General features: G+C 40.9%; 3 protein-coding genes across 6 annotated transcripts in view; 1 reads left to right on the top strand and 2 right to left on the bottom strand.

The window, feature by feature from the left end:
* tmem255a (transmembrane protein 255A) overlaps positions 1–8,567 on the top strand; it is a 30,431-nt gene extending 21,864 nt beyond the window's left edge. For 2 of the 3 annotated variants that reach the window (XM_086301529.1, XM_086301548.1), the window contains 7 exons: positions 1,662–1,751; positions 4,679–4,744; positions 4,893–4,978; positions 5,125–5,197; positions 5,520–5,687; positions 5,787–5,933; positions 6,165–8,567. In XM_086301529.1, the coding sequence (XP_086157655.1) occupies positions 1,662–1,751; positions 4,679–4,744; positions 4,893–4,978; positions 5,125–5,197; positions 5,520–5,687; positions 5,787–5,933; positions 6,165–6,308 (774 nt within the window). In that variant the 3' untranslated portion in view covers positions 6,309–8,567. The remainder of the gene's footprint in view (positions 1–1,661; positions 1,752–4,678; positions 4,745–4,892; positions 4,979–5,124; positions 5,198–5,519; positions 5,688–5,786; positions 5,934–6,164) is intronic. The other variant, XM_086301538.1, reaches the window with a different exon arrangement.
* A 1,698-nt stretch (positions 8,568–10,265) lies between these two features.
* On the bottom strand, positions 10,266–16,061 carry zbtb33 (zinc finger and BTB domain containing 33). Of its 2 annotated transcripts, none has more exons than XM_086301507.1 (2): positions 15,631–16,061; positions 10,266–13,511 (listed from the first exon to the last, which is right to left on the bottom strand). In XM_086301507.1, exons 1-2 carry the CDS (start codon positions 15,941–15,943, stop codon positions 11,659–11,661), a joined length of 2,166 nt encoding a protein of 721 aa, XP_086157633.1. In that variant the 5' UTR covers positions 15,944–16,061; the 3' UTR covers positions 10,266–11,658. The 2 variants fall into 2 exon arrangements, with proteins under 2 accessions (XP_086157633.1, XP_086157642.1); XM_086301516.1 differs by lacking the exon at positions 15,631–16,061 and adding an exon at positions 15,265–15,544.
* Positions 16,062–19,458: 3,397 nt separating this feature from the next.
* LOC147337193 (uncharacterized) lies at positions 19,459–22,306 on the bottom strand. Its single transcript, XM_086262154.1, has 5 exons — positions 22,187–22,306; positions 21,937–22,070; positions 21,665–21,830; positions 21,184–21,477; positions 19,459–20,883 (listed from the first exon to the last, which is right to left on the bottom strand). The coding sequence occupies exons 1-5, from the start codon at positions 22,294–22,296 to the stop codon at positions 20,028–20,030; spliced, it is 1,560 nt and encodes a 519-aa protein (XP_086118280.1). The 5' UTR covers positions 22,297–22,306; the 3' UTR covers positions 19,459–20,027.
* Positions 22,307–23,497: the final 1,191 nt, after the last annotated feature.

Below are 23,497 nucleotides of genomic sequence, written 5' to 3'. Positions count from 1 at the left end.
AGGACAGATGGTTTGAAAGAGGAGTGAAAGAAGCATCTATGTCCACTGTGAGCGACCATCTTTGAACAGAGGCGGGGCTTACGACACCAACTGTCTGCCATCTATAATCCAGTTTTGAGTTCCCTCCCCAGATGCCTTAACCCCATTTGACCTTAGAACTGAAGAAGCTTCTCGGATGAGAGGTGAAACGTCTTCAAGCAACTTAAAGAAGTCCAGACGCTTTTCTTTCCAAGCTCCTTAGACTACGATGGCCTGGATGATTGAGGACCTTCACAGACTTTTTTTCAGATTGTTTTTACTGACCTTAAAGGACAGTTTGAAAGTGACCATTTATGTGGTTCTTTCTATATGTTGAGAATACACACCTGAGACATAGTTTCTAAGTTACTGAGGCTTTTTGTCAGTTTTCAACCAATACATCATTAAGTTGTCCTTGAAGAATTTGGTGGCTGTAAGCCAAATCTTATTTAAATTTTCATTATGAGAATTCATTCAAAGCTTTTCCAGCTATCATGCTTACAGACAGAATGACACGCACACAAATGCTACTAAAAACATTAACTCTTTGGTGGTTTTTAAATGTGATTGTTAAAGCTGACCAATCATCCTTTTTTTACTCTCTGACATATATAACAAGACAGTCTCATAGCAGTTTGTGATAACAGCTGACCTACTCATCCATGTTTCTGCAGACATAAATTGTCCATCCTTCTTACCGTGTTCCTGAACACAATTTTTTTGGCTGCCATGTTGACACTTCCCCTCTGAAGAGTGTGGACAAAAATGTAACATTTCATATTCATTAACAAATCGATGGCTTTTTCCTGTGTATTTCACATTCTGCTATGAGACGAGGCTGTTTACGTACTCTACATATTGGTCAATTCCACAAAGTGATAGATAATGAGGTCACATAAGTGGTGCATGTGAGCTAAACGCTCAGGCTTCAGTTTGCTCTGAACATTTAGTTCCCTTTTTTCTACTATTGGATTTTTATGATTATAAAAGAAAGAAGGCTTCCCCTTAGTATGGTGATCTCAGGGATACAGCTCTGGGTGTGAGCACAGGAGGTCTGCCCACCTTCTGTGTGTGAGGGGCAGCCAATCAGAGAATAGGCAGCATAAAAAAAGAGGGGTGGGGGGACTTCAGAGTTTCTGCACAAGGTACACAAGAGATTAGTTTGAACTTTGACTCATGAAAAGCTACTTTAGTAATCTCCAAGAACAACCACGTCCACTTTTAAAAGGTCAGAGGAGCTTCAGCCTTTCAATCTGGACTCAGATCTGATTGTGGAAACTGTACCTCAAGCTGCTCAGTCTGTGGTGTCACTTCACACTCCCTCCCTCCTCTGTGGTGGGGCGGCTCCAGAGGAGTGGGGTGATGTGTAACCGAATACTGGCTGTGTTTCACCAAAGACTGAAAAGAGAAGAGGTCTGTGGATGGGTTTAGGTAAAGGGTTGCACTGCGAGTGCTAGATGTTTCCACTAACTGGATCTGAACTGTACTTCTGCACACTGATATACATGAGTGTACTGCAATTTCAGCTGGTTTAAGGCCACTGGTGAGAAAAGAAAATGAGAATGATGCACGTTTATGTTAAGATTTACCCTTCTATTGAAAACCCAAATATGAAGCTCGGGCCTCTCCATCTTCTTCCACAGTTAGTGGCATCCATTGTCTTCATCAGCTTTGGAGTGGTGGCTGCCTTCTGCTGTGCCATCGTCGATGGAGTATTTGCAGCGAGGCACATTGTAAGTATCACAAAAGCTTATTTAACTTATCCTGTAAATTTAGATCATTCTAATTACACACTAATAACGGGCTTCTTATTGGGCGCCAGGCTACATTAGACGCATCCCCTCCTCGACGTCCTGCTCACATCTTTCAGGCTGGGGTAGCTGCCACACCCTTCTTGTGAGACAGAAGGGTGTCTCACAAGATGATTTATTTTGTGGTAGAAGACTGTTATTCTCCATGATGCAAAGCACAGAAAACAACAAGTAACCACTAATGCATTCTTAAAACAATTATGCTGAAGTAAGTTAGGGCAGTGTGAAAAGGGAGATTCCCATTAGCAGGTTTTCGTTCGCCACTAATGGCGTCAGTGAAGTGGAACATTTTCCTTTCAAACAGCATTTGGTACACTAGACTCTGAAGAGGCGCACTGTTGAATCAAGTGAATTTAGGAGCATTAATTGAGGAGCATGGTCGTTAAACTTATCTATTTTTGCTATATTTGGTAGCAGTTTTAAACCACACGTTCATTTTTTGTTCTTTGAGGACACAGAAAGTGAAAGCACAGTCTTGATTTTTACAGCTGATTGAATGTCAGTGTTATTTGTGATATTAATGATTTTCATCTGAAGTGCTTGCTCAAAAAGGCTCTTGTTTGCATCAGAGAACAGTGAGGTCAGTTTTATTCTTATTGATTTGGTAATACATAAAAGCTCCTTTTTATCGTAGCGTATACTGAACGATCCAGAGTATGCTACACAGTGTCATCAAGTGGCTGGTTGGCTGTTTTCTGTATTTGCACGTGCAGTCACAACTTCAAACTTGGCCTGAGAGTTAACGTCGGCTGTCTGACCCGACATTCACTTGAAGGATCATCACTTGTGATTGATGAGAGCAGTCTTCAGTTCTCACCTTCTTGCAACTTTCTCCTGTTTTCTAAAAAGAAATTCAAATAAACGCACCTGGATCAGAGTGCTAGTAGTGTTGCACTGGTCCCCAAGGAGACACCTCATATAAAATGTTTGCTGGTATGTGTGTTTTTATTATTAAACTGTAATAATGAGTAGGGACATAGTTGTTAGTAATTAAATATAAAAGTAGTGAGGGTTTACAGATATAATCTCAGCATAATCTTAGTATATATTTAAGTATGCTGAGTGTTTCCTCTGAAACGTCTGTCATTCTTCCAGGGTTGTTTTTGTTTTTTTAAACTTTAAAATAACTTGAACAGGGGAAAAATTATGTAAATAAACCATAAAACTCAATATGGCCTGATCACATTTTGCTGTCCTCGTCAAACTTTCAAAGTAGATTTATTTTTGACCCCAGTATTTTTTCTTTCCCAGTAAAAAACAAAGTCAGACCAAATATACGTTTCCCAGGGCCATAAAATAAACTGACCCAAGCAGTGTTACTTTTGGACGCCTGGTCATGTAGCGATAATTCACCCTGACGATTTTACCTTTGTGCATTTTCTGAAGAAACTGCAGCGTGAACGCTTAAATCTGAATGTATGAGCTGAAATGAAATAATTGATGAATTTTAAGTTAAAAAGTTTGAAGGAGATAAAGAAAAAAAAAATGAATTTTTAACCTGAAAACAAAAGTGCTGAACTGCTAAAAGCTGACGTTCACACAGAAGAAGAATGTCCAAAAAAGGAGAATTTAACGGTGTTTGAATGGTTTTTCTAAGTTGAATGGTTTTGAAGGAGTTAGATGCCAAAAACGTACGGAAAAGAAAATAATAAAGAATAGAAGAACAATACTGTGAATGCTTTTCAAGCATTCCCACTAGAAATGGTCCACATGTTTGATTTAGCAAAGATTTTAGACCAGATGTCCATCTTAATATAGCATTCCATGTGGGATGTAGGTAAGGAGGACATGCAAAGGGTTTGTGTTACAGAGGGGGATGCTAGAGATGAAGGCAAAATGATGCTGTCAGGCAGATTTGGGGTCACTATCCAGAAACAAAAAAAAGACAAAACAAAGGAAAAAGTGCAAGCTTTGGTGACCAGAGAGGAAACATGGAACAAATGAAGAAGCAGCATGTACTAGAAAGTGAAAAAGAAGTGAGAAAATGTGAAAAAATCCATATTTGAGTTTTTTAGGGAGAGGGGACACAGAGGGGGGAAAGGAACATAGAGCCCACGAGATGACTGGCAAAATAAGACAGGAAGTAACAAAACATGACAACACCTATACTGAGAGAGACTTAACAGGACCCAGGAAACACAGGGCAGGCTCATAAAAGCTATGAGACAAAAACAAAACACCTAAAGCAAAATACTTATAGAAAATAGACATTAACTGAATCTCAAGGACTAAATTGTAACCAGTAACTTAAAACTCCACCTGAAGAAGAATAAACTCAAAGCTACTGTGGGGATCACTAAAGGAAGCAGCTGAAAGAAGACAAATTTTACAAAATAAAGCTTTAAAACATGTAAGACAGAATTATGTAAAATCTCTCCTGTTAAAATGGTAGCTGGTTATATTAAACTGGCCCAAAGTTTTTTATAAAATGGTCTGTTTATGTGCATGTAATCCCTGTGAGCCTGAAGACGGCTGTAGAAGCTCAGTTTCTGACAGTTTTTTCTACCCTTTGTTGCTGTATGATGTAAAAGAGATAGGATATCCTTAATCCCCGCCCACCTGCTTTTTCAAATCTTTTGCTTACAAGAAGCAGCCAATCAGAACAAAGTTGGTTTAAATGGATGGAAAAGTCTTGTTTCACAGAGTGTATGAATTGAGGCCCCTTAGATAAATTAGCTTTTTTTTTGTTTTGTTTTTTGCTTTTCTTTAACTTCCCAACATGGAGCTGGAAATGTCCATAGCAGGTCTAATATAAAACTTTATTATTAATTTTAGTTGGCAAACAAAATAAGACTATTCCAGCATTTTCATATTCATCAGTTCTTTCTTTTATGCCGTTTCTTCTGCAGGACCTCAGGCCTCTGTACGCGGGCCGCTGTGCTTATCACACCAGTGACACGGCGTCTGAGCATGATGTAAGAAAGACATTTAACTCATATTCAATGAGCCATTAAATGCTGTCTGTCAGTGTGATCATTATTTGTATAGGCTTGAATTGTTGGGGGGCTGAATAATCCATGCAGGCTCAACGAGAAGAGACATAAGCTAATTTTTGCACTTCAGGTGCCATGTCATACAGCAGGCATATCCTGTAACCTGCGAGTGAAGAGCAACACCTGCTACTGCTGCGACCTCTACAACTGCGGGAAGTGAGTATGCCGAGGGGGTCGAGCACCCTCAGAACCTGTGCCTACTCGCTATGCAGTGTTTATATTTTGATGTCATTTTAATTTGCACTGCAGCAGTGATTGTATCAGACCAGGATGTTTCTTTTCTTTTTTAACCTTTGTTTCAGAGAACATCCTCTTATGGGACCTCAGAATAAAGATGTTTTGAAAAAGTTTAAGAAATCATCCATGATTTGGAAGTAGGTCCCTTTTTTCTAGGCTATTAATGCCCAGTATTGATCAACTCGGTCTTGTCTTGTCTTATTTTATTTTTTAAGAAAACATCATAGAAATGTGTTGTAGGTTGTCATTTCCTCTGCATGTTTGTGTGTCACCAACCTCAGTCCGTGTCTCCTCCCAGCTTTCCAGCAGCAACCTCTGAATGTTTATAACCATAAATCAACCCCAGTTTTGTTTTTCTGTGTCTTGTTTATGTAGGTGCATCTTTAAAAACTACTAAACACTGTCAGTGATTTTTCTGGCTTGACTATAAGCTTTCACCCTCTCTGTTTTACCCCACTGGCCTAGCCGTGTTGAGTTAATGGGAGGCTACCATGAATATACAGATGTGAAAAGCTGCCAGGACGTCATACACCTCTACCACCTCTTGTGGTCGGCTACGATCCTCAACATCGTGGCCCTCTTCCTGGGCATCATTACTGCAGCAGTGCTGGGAGGCTTCAAAGACATGGTGCGTGCACTGAACGAGCATGTCAGATTTATCAGTAGCCGCTTCTCTGTAATCGCAGCTCTCTAACTGTTACATCAATGCACTCTGTTGCTTCATCAGACACCTGCTCCTGCCTCAGAGAGCACATCTGAACCAGAGGCCATCACAGCTCCAGTCCCTTCAGAGATTCCCCCGCCCGTCACGTCTCTCAACCCATATTACAACACCGCCCCCTGCCTGCCACCGTACTCGGCCTACGACCTGCAGGTATGCAGCTGCTTTAAAGGTGCAGTTGAGAAGTGTGTGCTTCTAATTATTTATGGACAACAGTCAAGCTCTTTATCAGGAAATTTGTGTTAGTAGGATCTAATGACGATTGTTTCTAGGGTTACCAATTGGATCCATATAAAGTATCTCATGGTCCTCACGCATTTGATGCCAGCATACAATAGCTCAAAGCATATATATATTGTAATAAATGTTTTCCTTTATTCGCAGGGCTCCTATGTGTTCCCTGACTCTTCAGGCCTGTCAGACGATTCCCAGTCTGGAGCCAGCCACCTCTGGCCTACAATGATCCCTCCACGCTACTCCCCTCCTCACAACCTTCCAGATGAGAAGCCCCCACCATACAGCCCGTAAGACAGCTGCGAGAAAAGGAAACACCTGAAACATCATCGGGTGTTTGCACAGTTCCTCTGGACTTTTCTTCATAATCCTTCAGAAGAGTGTTGAAGAAAAAGAGGCGAGGAAGGGGAGGAGAGCCACAGAGCACACTAACTTTGACTTCAGCCCAAGGCGAGGGAGAAAGCATTCGTCTCCCCGGGCACCGCTCACACTCTTCTGGCCTGCACTGTGTGTGTTTGTGCACATGCACATCGAGAGAGACAACCTGGTCAAAGCCAGGACTGTTTACACATCTATCTGCCTTATGCAACGTAAACAGACTTCCAGTGTTAGATGTATTCTGTAAAAGGACAAAACGACAGAGCTCATGCTTTACATTCACCTCTCTTTTGCAGAAACTGTAAATGCTTCCTCCATCAAGATGGAGATCCCGTCCTCACTGGGAGGATGAGTACAGCTACATGTGCAAGGTCGACGTTGAGCTAGGTGAAAGCTTTGGCATATTTCTTAAAATCTGAATCAGCTAGATAATTCCAAACTTAAAAATTGTAGGCCCGGGCGTTTGTTTCTGTAGCAGTCAATAGTGTCCCTGTGCATTATTACAGGCAGAGTTAGCAGAACTGGAGGTATTACATGCTCATAATGTATGTGCAGCAGTATAATATGCAGTTAGGCCTAGCATATACAAACAGACCAAGATTCCTATTTATCAAATCTTCACGTTATGTTTAAGAATATCCTGATCAGTGTGTGGCAAACTTTGCAGAGCAGCATTAATGAAGAAATAAGCTATTGTACCTACAGTAGTTGTTGAGGATAATCAGATACCAGTTACACTCCAAACCTCATTTACTGTGTTTCCACTAACAGCAGCAAAGCAGGTAAGCATCATATATGTGTCTCTCTCTTTGTCAAGTAGCAGTAGTAGCACGTTTGTGTCAGAAGGGTCATTCCATATAAAATCAGTCAAACCTGATCCACCGAATCTGCTGAGGGTTTGTTGTGCAGACAAAGAAAAATAAGTGAAATCCATCTTCAAGAAGCAAAAAAGGTCCAGCGTGATCATTTCAGTAGATTAGACAGAATCTAAAATTATCAGACACCTACCAAAGGCTGCAACTTCACAGGTGTTATACAACACTAGATGTCAGTTTTCAAACATAAGGAATCACGGCTAGAGGCTGAGGCTGAGAACTAAATGGAGGGAAAAATGAAACGTTTCATAAGCTATTACCTGTTTGAAATCCTACAAAGTGATATGACCATTTAAAAGTTACCCACAATGCATTTTTGAGGTTTTCTCCAACGAATTCTCAGAAAACATCCAGGATACCAACAACACTTGTTTCTGTTCCTCGCGTGCAATTTGGACTGGAGCTATCACATGATACTGATTAGGTATATTGATTATAAAGAAATAGATCAGACCAAAAATGTAAATTTAGCTTTGGATCCTGTACTGAAATTTCACCTGGTTAGCTCCAGTACTTAAGAAGTGAAATAATAAGCCCATCTAAGAATACAAATGTGAGTGTGGCCATCATTAAAGCCTGTGGTCGATAGCAATCAGTTTGCAAGTTTAAGTCTAGTTGAATTCATTTACACAAAACCAAACACTCAGCAGTTAATGGTTATAGATAGAAACGTGTGGCATACAGTAACCAATTAATATACATATTAAAATGTTTATAGATTATTGTAATATGCACAACTAAAATAATTGAATTGGCAGATTCATAAAATCTAATTTAATCTTCTAGGACAGACTGCTTGCAGATACAATGACCAATAAGCCTCCATGCCTGTACGCCATTTTCAGTCTCTATTAGCCTTCCCACATAACAAAATCCCCAGCACATGACACATATGCTGACATTCATGTATATATATATTTTTTGTTGTTGAGTTTTTAGTGGCTCAGCACCCGTTAATCCGATTTTTCGTTCACTTAAAAAGCGCCAGTTTTTCGACCTGCCCTCATGTACGTTAATCTGAACATTTTATAGTACAAAGGAAACATTTCCCCTGAAGTTATTGTGCACATTAAACTATCCTCTTCTTAAGGGGTTCAGGTTGGAGCCTCACTCTGGTTTTTTTTTCTATGGAATGACCCAGGAGTTTGTGAGGCTCAGTGTGAACAGTCAGTGCTGGATTCGCTGATATGAAACCTCGTCAATGTCCAAGAAAGCAGTCACTGTCAGCTTTGATCATGGCTTTTCCAAATTTAAACTGCACATTCTTCTTCGTCACGTCATTAAAACTTGTTTTATGTAACTCACATAGTGCTGTTTCTTTTTTTATCTACTCGGTGTTGGTTACCTCTCCAGTAGGTCACAGGAGCAAAGGAGGAACTTCTGCCACAGCTTCACCTATTTTGAGGTGCATGGAGTAAGATGTAAAATTTTCAAGAGGTCAAACAACACCGGTAGCACCTCTACTACATATGAGGCAGATTATATTTTTTTTCTGCTTCATACTTCTGTAATTGTATATTTTCTGACGTGATAAAGGAAACCAGCAGTTGTTTTACACACTAATGCTGGAGGTTTGACATCTTTTGCACTATGGTGCTATGTATTCGTGGTTTGCAGGGGATAAAATTACCCCCTGTAATTTTTCATTTTTAGGTCACTGTGAGTTTAGGTCATTGTGAACAACTGCTGAGTGGTTTGCTATTAATTTGGTACACACGTCCCCCATACTGATCAATTGTATTCAGTGCTCTGAACTTAACTTCCTAAAGCGGACGTTACGCTCGGTTCCACCTTTATAGTTGTTAGACGCAACTAGAGCAGCTGTACATGGTTAACACTTCAAAAGATTTGTCAAACTGAAAAACTAAGCTCACTCTTAATGCTTCCATCAAAATTAAGAGGGTAAGTAGTAAATAATCAGCAAGTCTGGTGAGGTTTTGGCACCTTGCAGGTCTGGAGCATTCAGATGAGTGTTACCATAACGCCACAATCTCCCCAGGAGTGGACATCCCAGCAAATTTACCCCAAGGTCAGAGCATGCAATGTTCAGAGAAAGTGCAAAAACCCCGGAGCTACATCTCAGACAGGCCTCATTTAGCATGCTAAATGTTAAAAGTCCAGGACAGTGCAAGGACCTTATAACAGCTGCCAAGCCCGATGGTGGAGTGATGACTTGAGCTCATCTTACAGCCACAGGACCTGGGCACCTTGCAGTCATTGAATCAACCATGAATTTCTCTGCACAGCGTGGTATTCTAATGTAAGGCCATCTGTCTGACAGCTAGAGCTTAGCCCAAATTGGGGAATGCAGCTGGACAATGATCCCAAGCACAGCAGCAAATTTGAATGGCAATGGCCCAGTCAAAGTCCAGACCTCAATGCTGTCGTGGAACCTTAAGAGAGTCGTGAATGTGTGCAAACCTCCATGAAGTGAAGAAACAATAAAGAAGAAAAGGGTAAAATTCCTCCACGATGTGAGAGACTGATAAAGTCATACAGAAAGCGAAAACAAGTTATTGCTGTTAGAGATGGTTCTACGGGCTAATGAAACATGGGGTTTACTTTCTCAAGCAAAACCTTCATGGTTTAAAAAAAAAAAGACTGTGGTAAATTTAAATGTTCCCCACTGGTTTTGTTGGAATAAAAATGCTAAATCACACCCCAGAAAACATTTTTACAGGTGAACCAAAAGAAAATAAACCTTTATAACAAGATTTAAAGCCAAAGTCCTCACACAGCTGAGCTGCTAACCTTTCAGTACAAAAACAACAAGTAAATACACTCCCTTTTGAGCAAAACTACAGGATTTATCCATAAAACACTGTAGAATACATGCTACAAACTAGAAATGTGCAGTAGCACAAACAAGAAATAAACAGGCGCTGTTCTGTTTCTATACTGGCAGTGTGACCAATTTAAACTATAAGAAATGTTAACCTGCTGTCAAGAGCCCAAACTGGAGTGTAGCAAGCACAAAAACACACCACACATCACATACTGATGTTAATCTGTTTATTAAAAAGAAACCCTGCACGATGACATGACAAAGTACAGTTTCCCCTGTTAGTACTACTTGTACTAACCAATCACTACCCTCTGACACAGTGAAAAACAGAGCGGAAAAGTTATAACAAAGAGTTTTCTGCCTGAATGCTAAGTGCTACAGCTATTGACTGTAATAAAGCTCAGTTTATTTCCATCCTATCGTCACACGTGTAGGAGAAATCTCCAGCCTTCTATATGTAGCTGGGCAGATTTTGCAATTTTAAATAAAGGGAAGTGACAAAGTAACAGAAATAAAAATAAACATAAACAATGTATTTAAAGGGGAACTATTAAGCTCATTTCCAGCTCCATGCTACAGTGGCTTTGCATGACTCGCGATACAAAATAATCCTTATTTATATACTCACATATCTTATACTGGGCCTTAGTCTGAAACAAGCTGATTAAGCTCCTCCTATATTAAGATTGGGGAGAGCCCCACTGGTGAGACACAGACCCACTGGACTGTGAACGATGAATGAATGAGATCCTTAGATTACATACCGACCCTGTTTAATACGAGCATCCCCTGCTGTAACCGTATATTTTCAAAAATCTTAACAGGTCCCCTTTAACAGACAGAAAGTTTCTTTTCCAGGCTGCTACAAAAATTTAATAACTGCATACCCAGGATGACAAAATACAAATATAATGAAATTCATAATCAACATTCTCTCGCACAGAATGAGATTTAAAAAAGAAACGGGAATGATCGGTCCTGAAAATTCATCATTTCATGTGTAATGTAACCAAAACTGGCTGCACATACACACAATAAGGCTTCATACATCACTTTAAATAGGTAACCCCATTTCCATTTCATTAAACAGGCCTCCGTTTAATGTCATTTCACGATTAAGGGAATGTAGCCTGTTGAAAAAATAAAACTGAAAAACAAAACAGCCGTTTCATTTGTGCTTCAGCTCATTTAGCTGAAATATTCTGGGCAATAAAGATACAGAGCACAGGTTTGAGCCAAGAAGAGCAATTTCTTTTTTTTTTTTTGCCTTTTCATTCATAAAAACTCTTCATTTCTATCATGTTTGAACCGCGTCCATTTCTGTGCTCACCTAATGTAAAAGATCATGGCCATTTTAAAAAAGCAGAGGAACATGAGAGGTACGGTCCCATTACATCGTTCACCATATAACTGAGCGCCACCAGCAAACTAGTACCTGTGTTATCACTACAGTATTAGTCCACTCATTTCAACTGACAGACTAATGAGACCGCACTGTACAGCTGAAACTATTGAGAATTGCGCAAAAATATTGTTGATGTGGAACCGAGGAGAAAGAGGGGCACCTAAAAGGCACATATAATAAAAGGAGTGGTGTCAGCTGTGCTTAGTAGTACTCTGCTGGACCCTGTGGAGGCGTGTTCATAGCTGTCTCCGGTTGTGCACGGCTGTTAGGCGCCATGTGAGCGTCGGGCTCAACGAAAATGTCGTCCCAGTTCAACATCCTGCTTTGGGTGGACGAGTGCATTGCTTCGCCGACTGAGGTTATGTGATGCACGCTGCCGTCCTCCGATATTACTGGGACCCCTGGCCCATCTGTAGTCCATGAGTACGACTTCATCTGCACTGTTTTACACGGAAGCAGGCGGTACAAGTTGTTGCCGCCGTCGTCTTTCTCCTTCCTCCCGCAAGGATCCTGATTGTGAACTTGCTTGCAGTGAGCGGAGAGTAACTGGTAGTTTATAAACATTTCATTGCACAACAAGCACTGGTACCTCCTCTCTCCTGTGTGGTGGATTTCATGTTTAGTTCTGTACTCGGCCAGGGCAAACACCTTGTTGCAATAACGACACGGGTACTTCTTTTCCCACGAATGGGTGTTGAAGTGACGGCGCAGACTTGGCAAACACACGTAGGGCCGCTTACAGACAATGCACACGTAGAAAGTCTTTCCATCCATGATGAGCTCGTAGTGGTCCTCGAGCTCCGTTTTGGTCCTCTTCTTGTTTGGTCCTGCCTTGGGTGACACGGGTGTTTTTTCGAAGGGTTTCAATGGTGTCGCCATAAAAGCTCTCTTCCCTTTATTGGCTTTGGAGCCTCCTTCGCCTGGATCTTCTTTCACCGGGACAATGTCATACGTATTTTCTCCAATATTGGCATACACCTTGCAGCCTGACGAAATAGAGTCGATTTCCGTGGCTGTGCTGAGCGTCACTGTCTTTTTACCCGTTATAGCAGATTTGGGAACATTTGTTTGAAGTGTCGAACTTTCCGATAAATCAGAGAGTCTTATTTTGAAGTCCCCCTGCTGAGATGAAGTAGACACTTGCTTCTTGTGGACTCCCATTATGTCGCTGTTTTCAGGGGGCTGAGAGGCACTCGATGGCTCTGGGGTCAAACTGCTTGTTCTGGCTGGTGTTGTGGGAGCACTTCCTGAGTAAACTCTGGCAGGGGAAGACGAGTTGTTGGAGCTGCTGTCCGGGCTCTGTAGAGGGCTGCTGTCTATTAAAATTGGTTTAGGACAGCTGATGCTGGGAGGATTTGAAGCAGATGGTTTCGAGGGAGTGGTAGCTTTGTCTTTGCATTCTGAAACTGCATGATTTGATTCTACATTTTGGCTTGACGGGACATTTTCTGAATCCATTTTCTCCAAATCAATGACTTCACCACAGCCGACCACTTTGTTCTGACTATCTGTTTTCGAGACAAACAGAACGTCGCTGTCCGAGTCCTCCTCGTTATCCGCAGGCTTGTTTACCTGATTGAACTCCTCCGCAGATATTGAGAAGGACTCTGTGATGATCGGCATCATCTCTGTAGATGAGTCACTTTTGCTTTCTGCCTCCTTAGACAAACCAGGAAGGCCCTTAACTTGTGATAATGGTGAACCCAAGTTTGCAATGAACTTTACTCCCAGTATCTGCCCGGCATTGATGAGCTCTTCGAGCATGTCAGAGCGGACTCTGACAATCTTAGAGCTGTAAATATAGTTGAGAATCTGCTCAAAGATCTCAGGCCTGATGAAGCTTAGTTCAATCACTTGCCCAGCCACGGTAAACAGCTGGTGGAAATACGTACTTGAGGCAGACAGGATAGTTTTGTGAGCTCTGAACTTCCTGTCCTGTATAATGATGGTGATATCGCAAAATAATCCGTGGCTCCGCTGCTCATTCATGTTCTTCAGCACAGCTGCTGAGTACTGTGTGTCGGTCGCAGATATCAGCTTCAGACTCGGCATGTCTACAGAGAAAAAGCAAATCATAATCAAACCTGTGAATGCACAACAACGTGAAGCAAGTAACATTTATTCATATCCAAAGCATTTTTCATAGAGTCAACAATCACTAAGTACTAAATAAAAGGAAATGCACAAAAAAGTTTTTATTTAAAGAAATAGAACTACAATTAAAAAATAAAAGTTAAGTGGCATTAAAAAAAATGAAACTAAGATAAACAAAGTACAGGTTCATTTTTAGATTTAAATTGAATATTCACATTTTGAGTAATTTTTAACTTAATAAGCAACTATATTTGGTCGGTTTTTATTTTATTTTCCTGGTTTCTTACCGTTTTCTTCCTAAATTTTGGGATAAATAAAGTTGATCTTATCATATTATTATATCATGTCTTAATTATAACGTGCCACCATGCAGAGCAATGTGAGTTACACAAGTTATGTCAACAGATAGTAAAAGAGCTGGCTCAAATTCAGTTTTGCCATTTCCTGCATTTCCAGTTCTAACAGGAACATCAAAACAACCCAGAACAATACATGAGGAGGTTCAGCCTGAATCATGGCTCATGTTTTGGTATAGCTAGAGTCATGGTGGTCTAGGAGCTATAGGGCCCTTTTTTTGGATAGAAACAGTTCACTCATTGGTCAGTCTGTTAACTCAGCATCTGCAGGCGACTGTTTCAACTAATAATAATAAAAATAATAATAAATTGTTTATTGCTTGATAAACTGAATAATGGAAAAAGGAGAGAAAGTGGTTCAATGGGACACTGTATAATATAAAAGAGTATAGTTGAAAAACTAATGTTTAAGCTAACACTTTACACTGCTACTACAATGTCTTCCAAATATTACAAACTAAAGGCATCTTGTTCTTTTTGCTGATTCCATTTGAGGTCACTATGACCCACTCTTACTGTATCCTTGCATCTTCCTGTACTACATTAATGAATCTTCTGTGGTCTTCCTCTTATCCTCCTGTCTGGCAGCTCCACATCCAGCAGTCTTTGTCCAGTATATCCACTAACCTTCCTATGCACAAGTCCCTCTGACATACTAATTTCTAATTATGGCAAAATCTTCCACTCTGCCACCTCCAGCTTGGCCTCCTATATTTTTGTTAGTGGATTTATTTATGCACATAAAAAAATATCTTAATATAGTTCTTGGTATCCAGGGTGGGTTTTTTAGTTTAGCTATTATCGGTTTCAGTGTTACGTTTGTGTCTTTTTTACTCACTGTATTATAGGAGATATACATTTTGGCAGTTTAGATCATGTATTATAATTTCAGTCACAGGCAAGTGAACATCTTCTCCTTAGCAAAGACTAAACCTAAAGTGATCATCTGTATGTTTTTAGTTTAGTTTTTGTTAATTATAACCTTGGACAGCATAATTCCGTTTCTGTGCACACAATGTCAGACATGCTAATTACGTTAGCCTGGCAACAAAAACAAAACCGTCCCTTAGCTGGCGCTAGGTAAACGTTAATTTGCGGGACATTTTTAGCCTCTTGTGACACCAAGGCAGATTGAGGAACATATTAAAAAGACATTAAGGGGGTATTAATGCAACACTGAGAGCGCAATTATTATCTCTACTGAAGCTTTTAAGACATCTATTGCTAACAAAGGTAGCACCGTTTCCTCCTTAATGAATCGCGGCCCGCTGTTTAGCATACTATTAGCATGCCTCTAGTAGAATAGAGGCCAAATCGAAATCCTCTCTAACAGCAGCGTTAAATTGATGAGGTTTACCTGCAAACCTTGATGATTTTGTCAGGAGTGAGCAGGGTGGCAGCCGGCGGATATGTTAATGAACGACAAACAATGGCTAACAACAACAGAGAGCCTCACTTTTCATTCTCAGCCACCAGGAGTCGCAGTCGTAAGCGATTATTAAGCATTCAAATGCAAACTATGTGGCTTTAAAGTACATTTAAAAACATCGTCCTAGCTTCATATAAATACAAATAAAGCTCAGTTCTGAGGTTATTTCAACTGGAAACTGTTTACTTTTTGCACGCCGGTTAGCAGCGCGATAACTGCCGGTTCACAAGTCTCGCCTTCAAAATAAAAGCTCACAACGGTCACGGGTGAATAAACGGTCAATTGAATAAGTACCTGCAGAATAGCGTTTGAATTCATCCTCTCTTTTTAGGCTGGAAGCCGGCGGTGAAAGGCCGTTGAACTCTCTCTGAAGTTGATCGTACATCATCTTCCTCTTCTGGCCCTGGTATGGGTTATACTTTTCCGCGTGTTTTGCGTCGTAGTGCCTCTTCATATTGAACTCCTTGAATAAAACCTTCTGCTTGCAGATCAGACATGTAGCAGTGGTTTCCAGTTCCGTGAAAAAGTACTCCTTTGCGCATTTCTCCTCCACGGGCTTGCTCACGGGTTCCTGTTTTCTTTTAACTTGAACTATAGAGAGCGACATCTCGACGTGCCGAGCTGCTCTGTTTCTTTGCTGCTAAAAAGACTCAAATTTAGTGAACACGCAGTCCAGTTTCCAGAGATGTTGAGTTGAGCAGTAGTATGGCAAGCCATTAGTGCCAAAATTCGCCACTTTCCTAACCCGTTTGGTTAAGAAATGGCGTAAAAAACGCCGTTTAATTATTCAAAACGCCGAAAAAAACGGCGTTCTGTTCCGACAAACGCCGCTTTTTCCGCCGCTCGGATGGCGCCCTGAACGCACCATCCGAGTGACGTAAAAAGCGGCGTTCAAAGACAGACGGAAACGCCGTTTTTTACGCTACTCGGCACAAAACGCCGTTTTTATGCATCTTTGAACGGCGTTTTTTACGGCGTTCTCTGCCAGCTGTAACGGCGTTTAAAACGGCGTTTTATTGAAATTATGCAGGGCACTCCCCATGGTTCCCTCATCCAATTACTTTCAACTCATTTCACCCAATCAAAGAAGAGGAAGTGCAGACCACACTAATGCATCACCGATTCACCTTGCTGCTAAGTGATTGCCTATTCAGTACCAGTGCTTGTCACAGTATTCACTTGTATTATAATCCCACTATGCATTTTGATGTGTTTAAGGCATGATCGAGCAAACAAACGACAGAATACTTTTTCTGAAACCTTAACTGTGTTACCTGTTATGGCAGCTAACAGGTAATGAGCAGAGCTAGCTCTGCTCATTTCTGAGCTTCTTTCTTATTTTCCTCTTTACTTCTCTTAACCTTTAACTTATGTTTTAGCAATCAGATCCTGCCATCTTGCATTACCGCTTCGTGCTAGTTATGTTGACTTTTCTCTTCTTTTGTCTCCACTTTTTTCACCCGTGTTTGGACACTCGGCGCATGGCTCCTTTGTTTACATTAGGGATCAGCTGTTAGCGCTGCGCCCTGCAGCTGCGCTACCGGCAGACAGACCCTACATCCCCAGTGAGGGAAGAAACGGGGGTGATGTCTCCCGAGGACACCTCACACACCATCTCTCCTTCCTGTAATCACTTTAAATGTGAGATCGCTCCCTGATATGATTGAGGAGCTAATGACGCTAACCCGGTCACAGTGGCAGTATCCCGGCACTGCCCGGTACTCCCTCTGTGAGTAGGCTGCCCGGCTTCCAGCTGCTGCGGGCGGACAAGACGAGAGACAGCGGTGAGAGGAAAGGAGGGGGGCTGGCAGTGTTTGTTAAAGACGGTTGTGGTATCTCTGGGCACATCGCTGTGAAAGAACAACTCTGCAACACAGACATTGCGCTATTAGCCGTTAGCATCCGTGGAGGTAGCCTGTGACTCTCTGTGGTCCGCAGACTGCAAACGCAATCTCCGAGAGCTCTTCTTCTAATATCAGGGGACTTTAATCATGTCTCGCTGGACTCCACACTGCCCACCTTCACCCAGTATGTGACCTGCCCCACCGTAGGCAATAAAACATTGTACTTCATGTATGCCAATGAAAAAGTGGCATACAGTTCATCACCTCCCCCTGCCCAGGGAAGATCCGATCGTAACCGAGTGCGTCTTGTCCCTGTGTGCAGCCCTTACTGTGCAGGGAGCCACTAATCACCCACGCAGTGCAGAGATGGTCCGCGGAGGGCATATAAATAAATAATAAAAGCAAGTAAATGACAGTATGCTCTTTCTGAAACAAACGGAGACCTTAACTTTTATCAAAATACCGTTTTACTCAGTTTAAAGTAATACCACTGTATAATAGCCTTCAAATTTAATAATGTTAACAGTATCTCAGGAATATTTTTTGCCCTTTCAACATGCATTAAAAAAATAGATATACAGTTTTGAATCAGACCTGTATGTACGTTTTCTCAAAAGTGACGTAAATAAGTAATCTCAAGAACCTGAAATAATAGTTTCCCATGTAAACTGGAGATGTCCTTGTCAATGTCATCAGAGTACTGTGGATGTCTTACACGAATTTGAAACATAAAACCAGAGTGGCACATGACAGTGTTGCACATAACATAACTAGTTTATATGACATGAAGTTATAAAAAAAAAAAGAATCCATGTAACTTGGTAATGGCTTCTTTCTGATAACTGTCGGCTGCAGTGTGCATTATCTTGACAAAAGTATAAGATACTGAACCCACTGATATGATGTGGTGGAGGAGCACAAATACCTGGACACCCACATATATACATTTGCTGAACTGGAAGATCAAAACAGAAGCTGTACACAAGCAGTGTATGGGCAGGCTATTTTTTGTGAGCAAGCTTGTGCAGCGCACTTTGATGTGTTCTTCTTGGATCAGGAGAGCAAGCTCTGTGATTGGCTGCACTTCGGAAGCTGTGGTGGAGAGGAAGTGAGTGAACAAACTGCCATGCATCATGGATATTCCTCTCAATCCACCTCACCAGGTACTTCTCTAAAAGTGTGACTCAGGTCTGTTGCCCCAAAGGATACAGGAAATGTTAGATATTTTAGTATTTTGGGAGCATGTACTGAATACCTTTTTTGATGATATTATACAAAGGACCCTGTTTCTGCAATGCCCTTTGTTTGAACTTCATCTCCTCTTGCTGCGACCCCACAGGCAACTTCCTTTGGCCTGCTGGTCTGGAAAATCCAACAGTTCATCTATATGTAAAGAAGGCACTTAAACTGGAACAGGCATAGCTGCGTTGATCCTGCTGTGGTATAGTGGGACAGTGCATTCCTCGAGTGCACATCAAGTTTGCAGCCTGCTAAAGATCACACACCATTGATTATGTGCCTTTAGGTATATATGGTTAAACATTTCCTAATGCAAATAACTACATGCAGTATTCTACCATGTGCAAACTTATATCACTAAAGGATTCTAACTGTCTAGTGTTTAATGGACCTGTCAAAAGTATGTTGAGATTATAGAAGGCCCCTTTCAGAGCTAGGGGGAACTTCCTTATATGGTTGTAACTTGTAACTTGAAACTTGTTGACACACGAACCCTTCTGCCTATAAAAACCCTGCACAGAAGAATAAACTTTGAGTTGATTTTGGGAAAGCAACCTGAAGCAGTCTCTGTATCATTTTGTTCTCCCAGGCTACTCCCGGCGCTGTAACTAACCCGCTGAACGGCATACCTGAGCTTACTTTTATCTGTTTTGATTTTATATACTGTTGTTTGTTTGTTTGTTTGTTTGTTTGTTAGTTAATTAGTTAGTTAGTTTATTTGCTTGTTTTAATCAATTTTAAATCATGCTTTTTATTTGTTCTTGTTTCTAATGTCTCTGTAAAGCACTTTGAATCACCTTGTTGTTGAATTGTGCTATACAAATAAACTTGCCTTGCCTTGCCTTGCCTTGCCTTACTTTGAATAATTAATCTTATACAAAACTCTGCTTATCGCTGCCCACGTCTCGAAGGAAACTCGATCCACGGATGACCCGGAAGGAGAGATTTCTTTCAGGAAATGCACTGATTTCCATGACAGAATTCACAACAACACAGACACAGGTCGGTTCTTTGAAACGGGCGTTTATTACTTGGGCCTTCTCTCCTTGGCTTCACCATCACCAGTACGCCGATACACCATGAGAACTGGTCACAAGCGAACAGTACAAATCAATTAGCAACTTTAGAGTACACATATTAAGTCCAAACACAAATAACAACATTTCTCAAATGACAAATACCTCGTTGGCTGCTTGTCCTGAAAAGAGGTCCTTAAGTCCTTGTGTTGCTTTTTCTTTTAGTAAACTTTTAACTTAAAATCGCTTCATGAGAGACATCTGCTCCCTCGCAGTCCATGCAAAGTCTCGTGTACTCTCGTTAAGGGTATTCTCACGAGACACTAGCTCTTACACTTTACACATGTACATTTCAAATAAAGACATTTCAACACAAACTATATATATATTCATGATATTATGTAACTTATTATAAATCAGTCATCTACATCATGAAATCCACACAGAACATTTTAACAGCATTTACACCACTACTCAATGGTACATAGTAAACACGTATCATAACTTTTCACATTATATGTATCCAGTCACCTAGATATTTTGAAGTCTTTCCACTTGCTGCTATTATGTTTCAGTCATTAATTGAACTGTCTCAGTGATATGTGGAGTCCAGAAAGTATATTAAGCCAGTGATGAGCTCAATACCATGACTCCCTCTGGTGCCACTTAGTGGATTAAACAGTTCTACCACTTGCTCCATCACCATTCCGTCCAGAGTAAATTCAATGTCTGGCACAGTAATCCTCTCAGGCCAGTCGACCAGCAATCCCAGCTCATCTGTACCATGAGCAGCAGCACCACCACCAGAATCTGCACCTGAGCCCTGAGCAGCAGTCGTCTCACTCTCAGTGGCTGTCACACCACCATCAGCTGTCCCACCAATAGTCCCATCAGCAGCAGCTGCTCTGGTCTGAAAGATGTCCTGCATGGCAGTTGAGGCTCGGCCCTGTTGCTGGAGGCTGCCTCGGACAAAAATCTGTAATGGGCTCAAGTGTCTCTCTGTCCGCAAGCCATGATTGTTCCACTGTTGAGTGAAGTCTTTCAAATCTCTGTTGATCCTTGGGAGATAGATGTAATGGAGAGCCCAAAGGTGCATTTCATTGTCAATGTCAATGATGCCTTCCTCCTCCAGGTGGTGAAATAAATCACAGTACACATTGGTCATTCCTCGCCACAGATCACCCCAGAGCCTCTCAATTCTCTGATTATGGGTACTCCTTCCTCTTAGGGCACTTCCACGATCAAAGCCTCTGAAAATGTTCATCATCAGGCAGACAGCATTGTTTTCCCCTCCTCTGTCTGTCCGGACCCTCGAGGGTACACCATAGGATACCACGGCTCTGATGAAACTTGATAAAACAGTACTGCTACGGTTGTTGTTTGAGGCATGAAGGAAGACCACAAGACGACTGTATCCATCAATAGCCCCATGAATGACTATCCTCCACCTAAAACAGTGGTCCATAAGAAGAAAAATCTTATTTCTGCTTTGTTATTGAAACAATGGAAACACACACTCTTAATTGATTTACATGGCACTATTGCATGTCAAGTTTGTCTGTACGTTGCTTGCGATGTCTGTGTTCTCTCATTTTCCCCTTTAAACATAACCAGTTGTGTTAGAGGGCTGCCCATCACAGGGCCTGGCTCTATTGGATGTGTCTTACTGTTCAACAGTTATATTTGATGTAATGCTGAATTTCACTTTGGTCAAAATAGGTGTTCAACAAATCAGTGTGCTTGGTTACCTTATCAGCTTGTGATTTCCATCAATGTGCCACAATGAGTTTGGACCTGCAACCTGATATGTTCTTCGTTCTGGTCTCCGCAAAACTGCTCTTATGGCAGCTGCTCCAGGATTTATCCGTAGCATGCTTGCTCGAACCCTCCTTCGCTGTACACGTAGTCCACGTACTCGCAGGGAGGCTCTGACAGCCTCAGGACCAATTTGTTCATTGCCAGCGACAATGTCCTGCACATGTTCATCCAGCGCACTGTCAGTCAGTTCCGCATACATTGATGCACGGGTGAAATGATACTGTCTGAAATCAGACAAAAAGAACACGAGTATTTTATCACTGCCATAACAACACACATCATTACTTGACTAGTTAGTGCACATTCAAATATACTAATTTTTACAATTTCACAATACCATTTAATTTGAATAAACAGTGGGTGTGTGTCACAAAAGAACTGAAAGTCACACTGGTTTCAAAAGTCACTGACCGCAGACGTCTTCGAATTGTACGAAGTGAAACATTCAAAATATCAGCCATCTGAGGTGCAGTGAATCCACATGACTTCAGGAATGAAAGCTGTTCCCGAGTGATAAGGTAAAGGGATCTGCCTCTACCTCTGTTGAAAACCACTGGTGCCTGGTATCCAAAAGAGCCTGAAAATATATAAGCGTTTGGTGTATTTGGAAAATAGGTTAAGACAGAGTCATAATTTATTTCACACTTTTGATCAGTCAAGGAATCGACACAATATGTGCTTACCTTGTTGGCCATGCTGAGTAGACAGTTCGACCTCCTGAATCAATTCAGCCAAGTCACGCAGAAGTTGATCTGCTGCAGTTACACTGATCAGTCTTCCTCTTGCCCACCGAAGGCTTCTCTGCATTGTCTCCAACCTCAAAGACATCAAAAAATTACTTCTTAATTCATGTTATATTTTCAGGCCATATTCCCCTTAAACATTTTATGCAAGTTAAAATGTTAAATGTTTTCCATCATGCTTTCATCATACCTCCTTAACGCTAACTGTAGCACATCTGGCCCAACATCGTCCATCAGCAGCCGCCGTGTACAGTCATTATGAATGTTCTTGCACCTTGAGATGAAAATCCTCCAGGCCATACTTTGTACTGTGATTCTACAAAGACAAAAATTTAAATTATTGCTTTCAACAGGTTTATATATTTAAATAAATCAAAAAATTTCATGTTAGTCTTCTGAAAATTGTGACTGAGCACTTTTGGAAACACTATGTCATCACTAAGTATTGGGACTGTGAACAGTTACAGAATGCATCTGAAATAAATGTCACATTCTAACAGGTTATAGTTCTGTTAATAGAGCTTTTGAATCTACGTTTCATACATATTCCTATCTTTAATAGCAGTATGTCAACGATGTCAACCAATATTTTCATATTTCAAACACACACCCAAGTTAAAAATTTGAATCTCCGCATCTTCTACTCAGCAGATCTGAAAAATCATTTTTGATAATGTTCCGATTCCATTGTCAAATGTTCCCATCCATGTTATTCATCTTTGTTTATTTTAAATGCTGTCATTAGTTTTTTTTTTCCAACTAATTACCAAAATGAACATGGTCTACATTGTTTTGCTCACTTAAATAAAACGACATTTTTGTATTGTACCCTGGGTTCATGAAGACCATGCTGTCTTTTAACTTTATTATTTCTTTTCTGCATATACTGACTGTTCTTTATTCATTTCTCTACTTTCTCCTCTCTTCTTCTTCAGTCAAGTTTAACGGCAGCTTGCATCCACTTTCTCCTCTCAATTCCGCTGAGATTAATTCCCGCTCTACTGTACAAGACTTGTGAATGGTTACCTGGAGGGATGTACCACTGTGAGAGGGGTGATACGGAACAGTCCAGGTGATCGCTGCTTTAATTTACCGGTCAGATATACCTAAATTGCACGTCGACATAGCTCGTGAACTGTAACTAGACCATAAATCAGTGATAACAAAAGAACATTCAATCTACTTTCTCCGGTACTTTATAGAAAAAAAATCAACATCAATTCAATGTCGTCTTGCTATCTGGGATGGCAGTGCAGTAACGTGTAGCCTAATCCGGCTAATGTAACAAGTGATATAAAACCGTATTTTAAATAATATAAAGTGGCTAAACGGAGTACCATATTAAAGACCTTATTAACATGCCTCACCTAAAATGGCATGTTGTCAACATTCCTAACGGACAAAGGTTAGCATGACTTGTCTGTGAAGGTTCTCAGCATGACTTTTTTTTCGCTTACTACAATACAAAGCTAACATATAACATGTGCTTAAAGGGACAAAG

The sequence above is a fragment of the Aulonocara sp. 'chitande type north' Nkhata Bay genome, linkage group LG2, assembly GCF_057382095.1.
Source record: "Aulonocara sp. 'chitande type north' Nkhata Bay isolate Kocher_YH1m ecotype deep benthic linkage group LG2, A_spYH_male_GT1.1, whole genome shotgun sequence".
NCBI classification, from domain to species: Eukaryota; Metazoa; Chordata; class Actinopteri; order Cichliformes; family Cichlidae; genus Aulonocara; species Aulonocara sp. 'chitande type north' Nkhata Bay.
This window is presented reverse-complemented; position numbering and strand designations above follow the sequence as displayed.

What these genes read in the sequence shown, in the direction of transcription:
- zbtb33 (XM_086301507.1), bottom strand. Translation starts at nt 15,943, where the DNA reads ATGTCGCTCTCTATAGTTCAAGTTAAAAGAAAACAGGAACCCGTGAGC. An exon ending in ATTCAAACGCTATTCTGCAG is followed by an intron (nt 13,512 to 15,630) that starts GTACTTATTCAA and finishes TTTTCTCTGTAG; the next exon opens with ACATGCCGAGTCTGAAGCTG.
- LOC147337193 (XM_086262154.1), bottom strand. Translation starts at nt 22,296, where the DNA reads ATGGCCTGGAGGATTTTCATCTCAAGGTGCAAGAACATTCATAATGAC. An exon ending in TACTCAGCATGGCCAACAAG is followed by an intron (nt 21,831 to 21,936) that starts GTAAGCACATAT and finishes ATATATTTTCAG; the next exon opens with GCTCTTTTGGATACCAGGCA. An exon ending in ACAATTCGAAGACGTCTGCG is followed by an intron (nt 21,478 to 21,664) that starts GTCAGTGACTTT and finishes GTCTGATTTCAG; the next exon opens with ACAGTATCATTTCACCCGTG.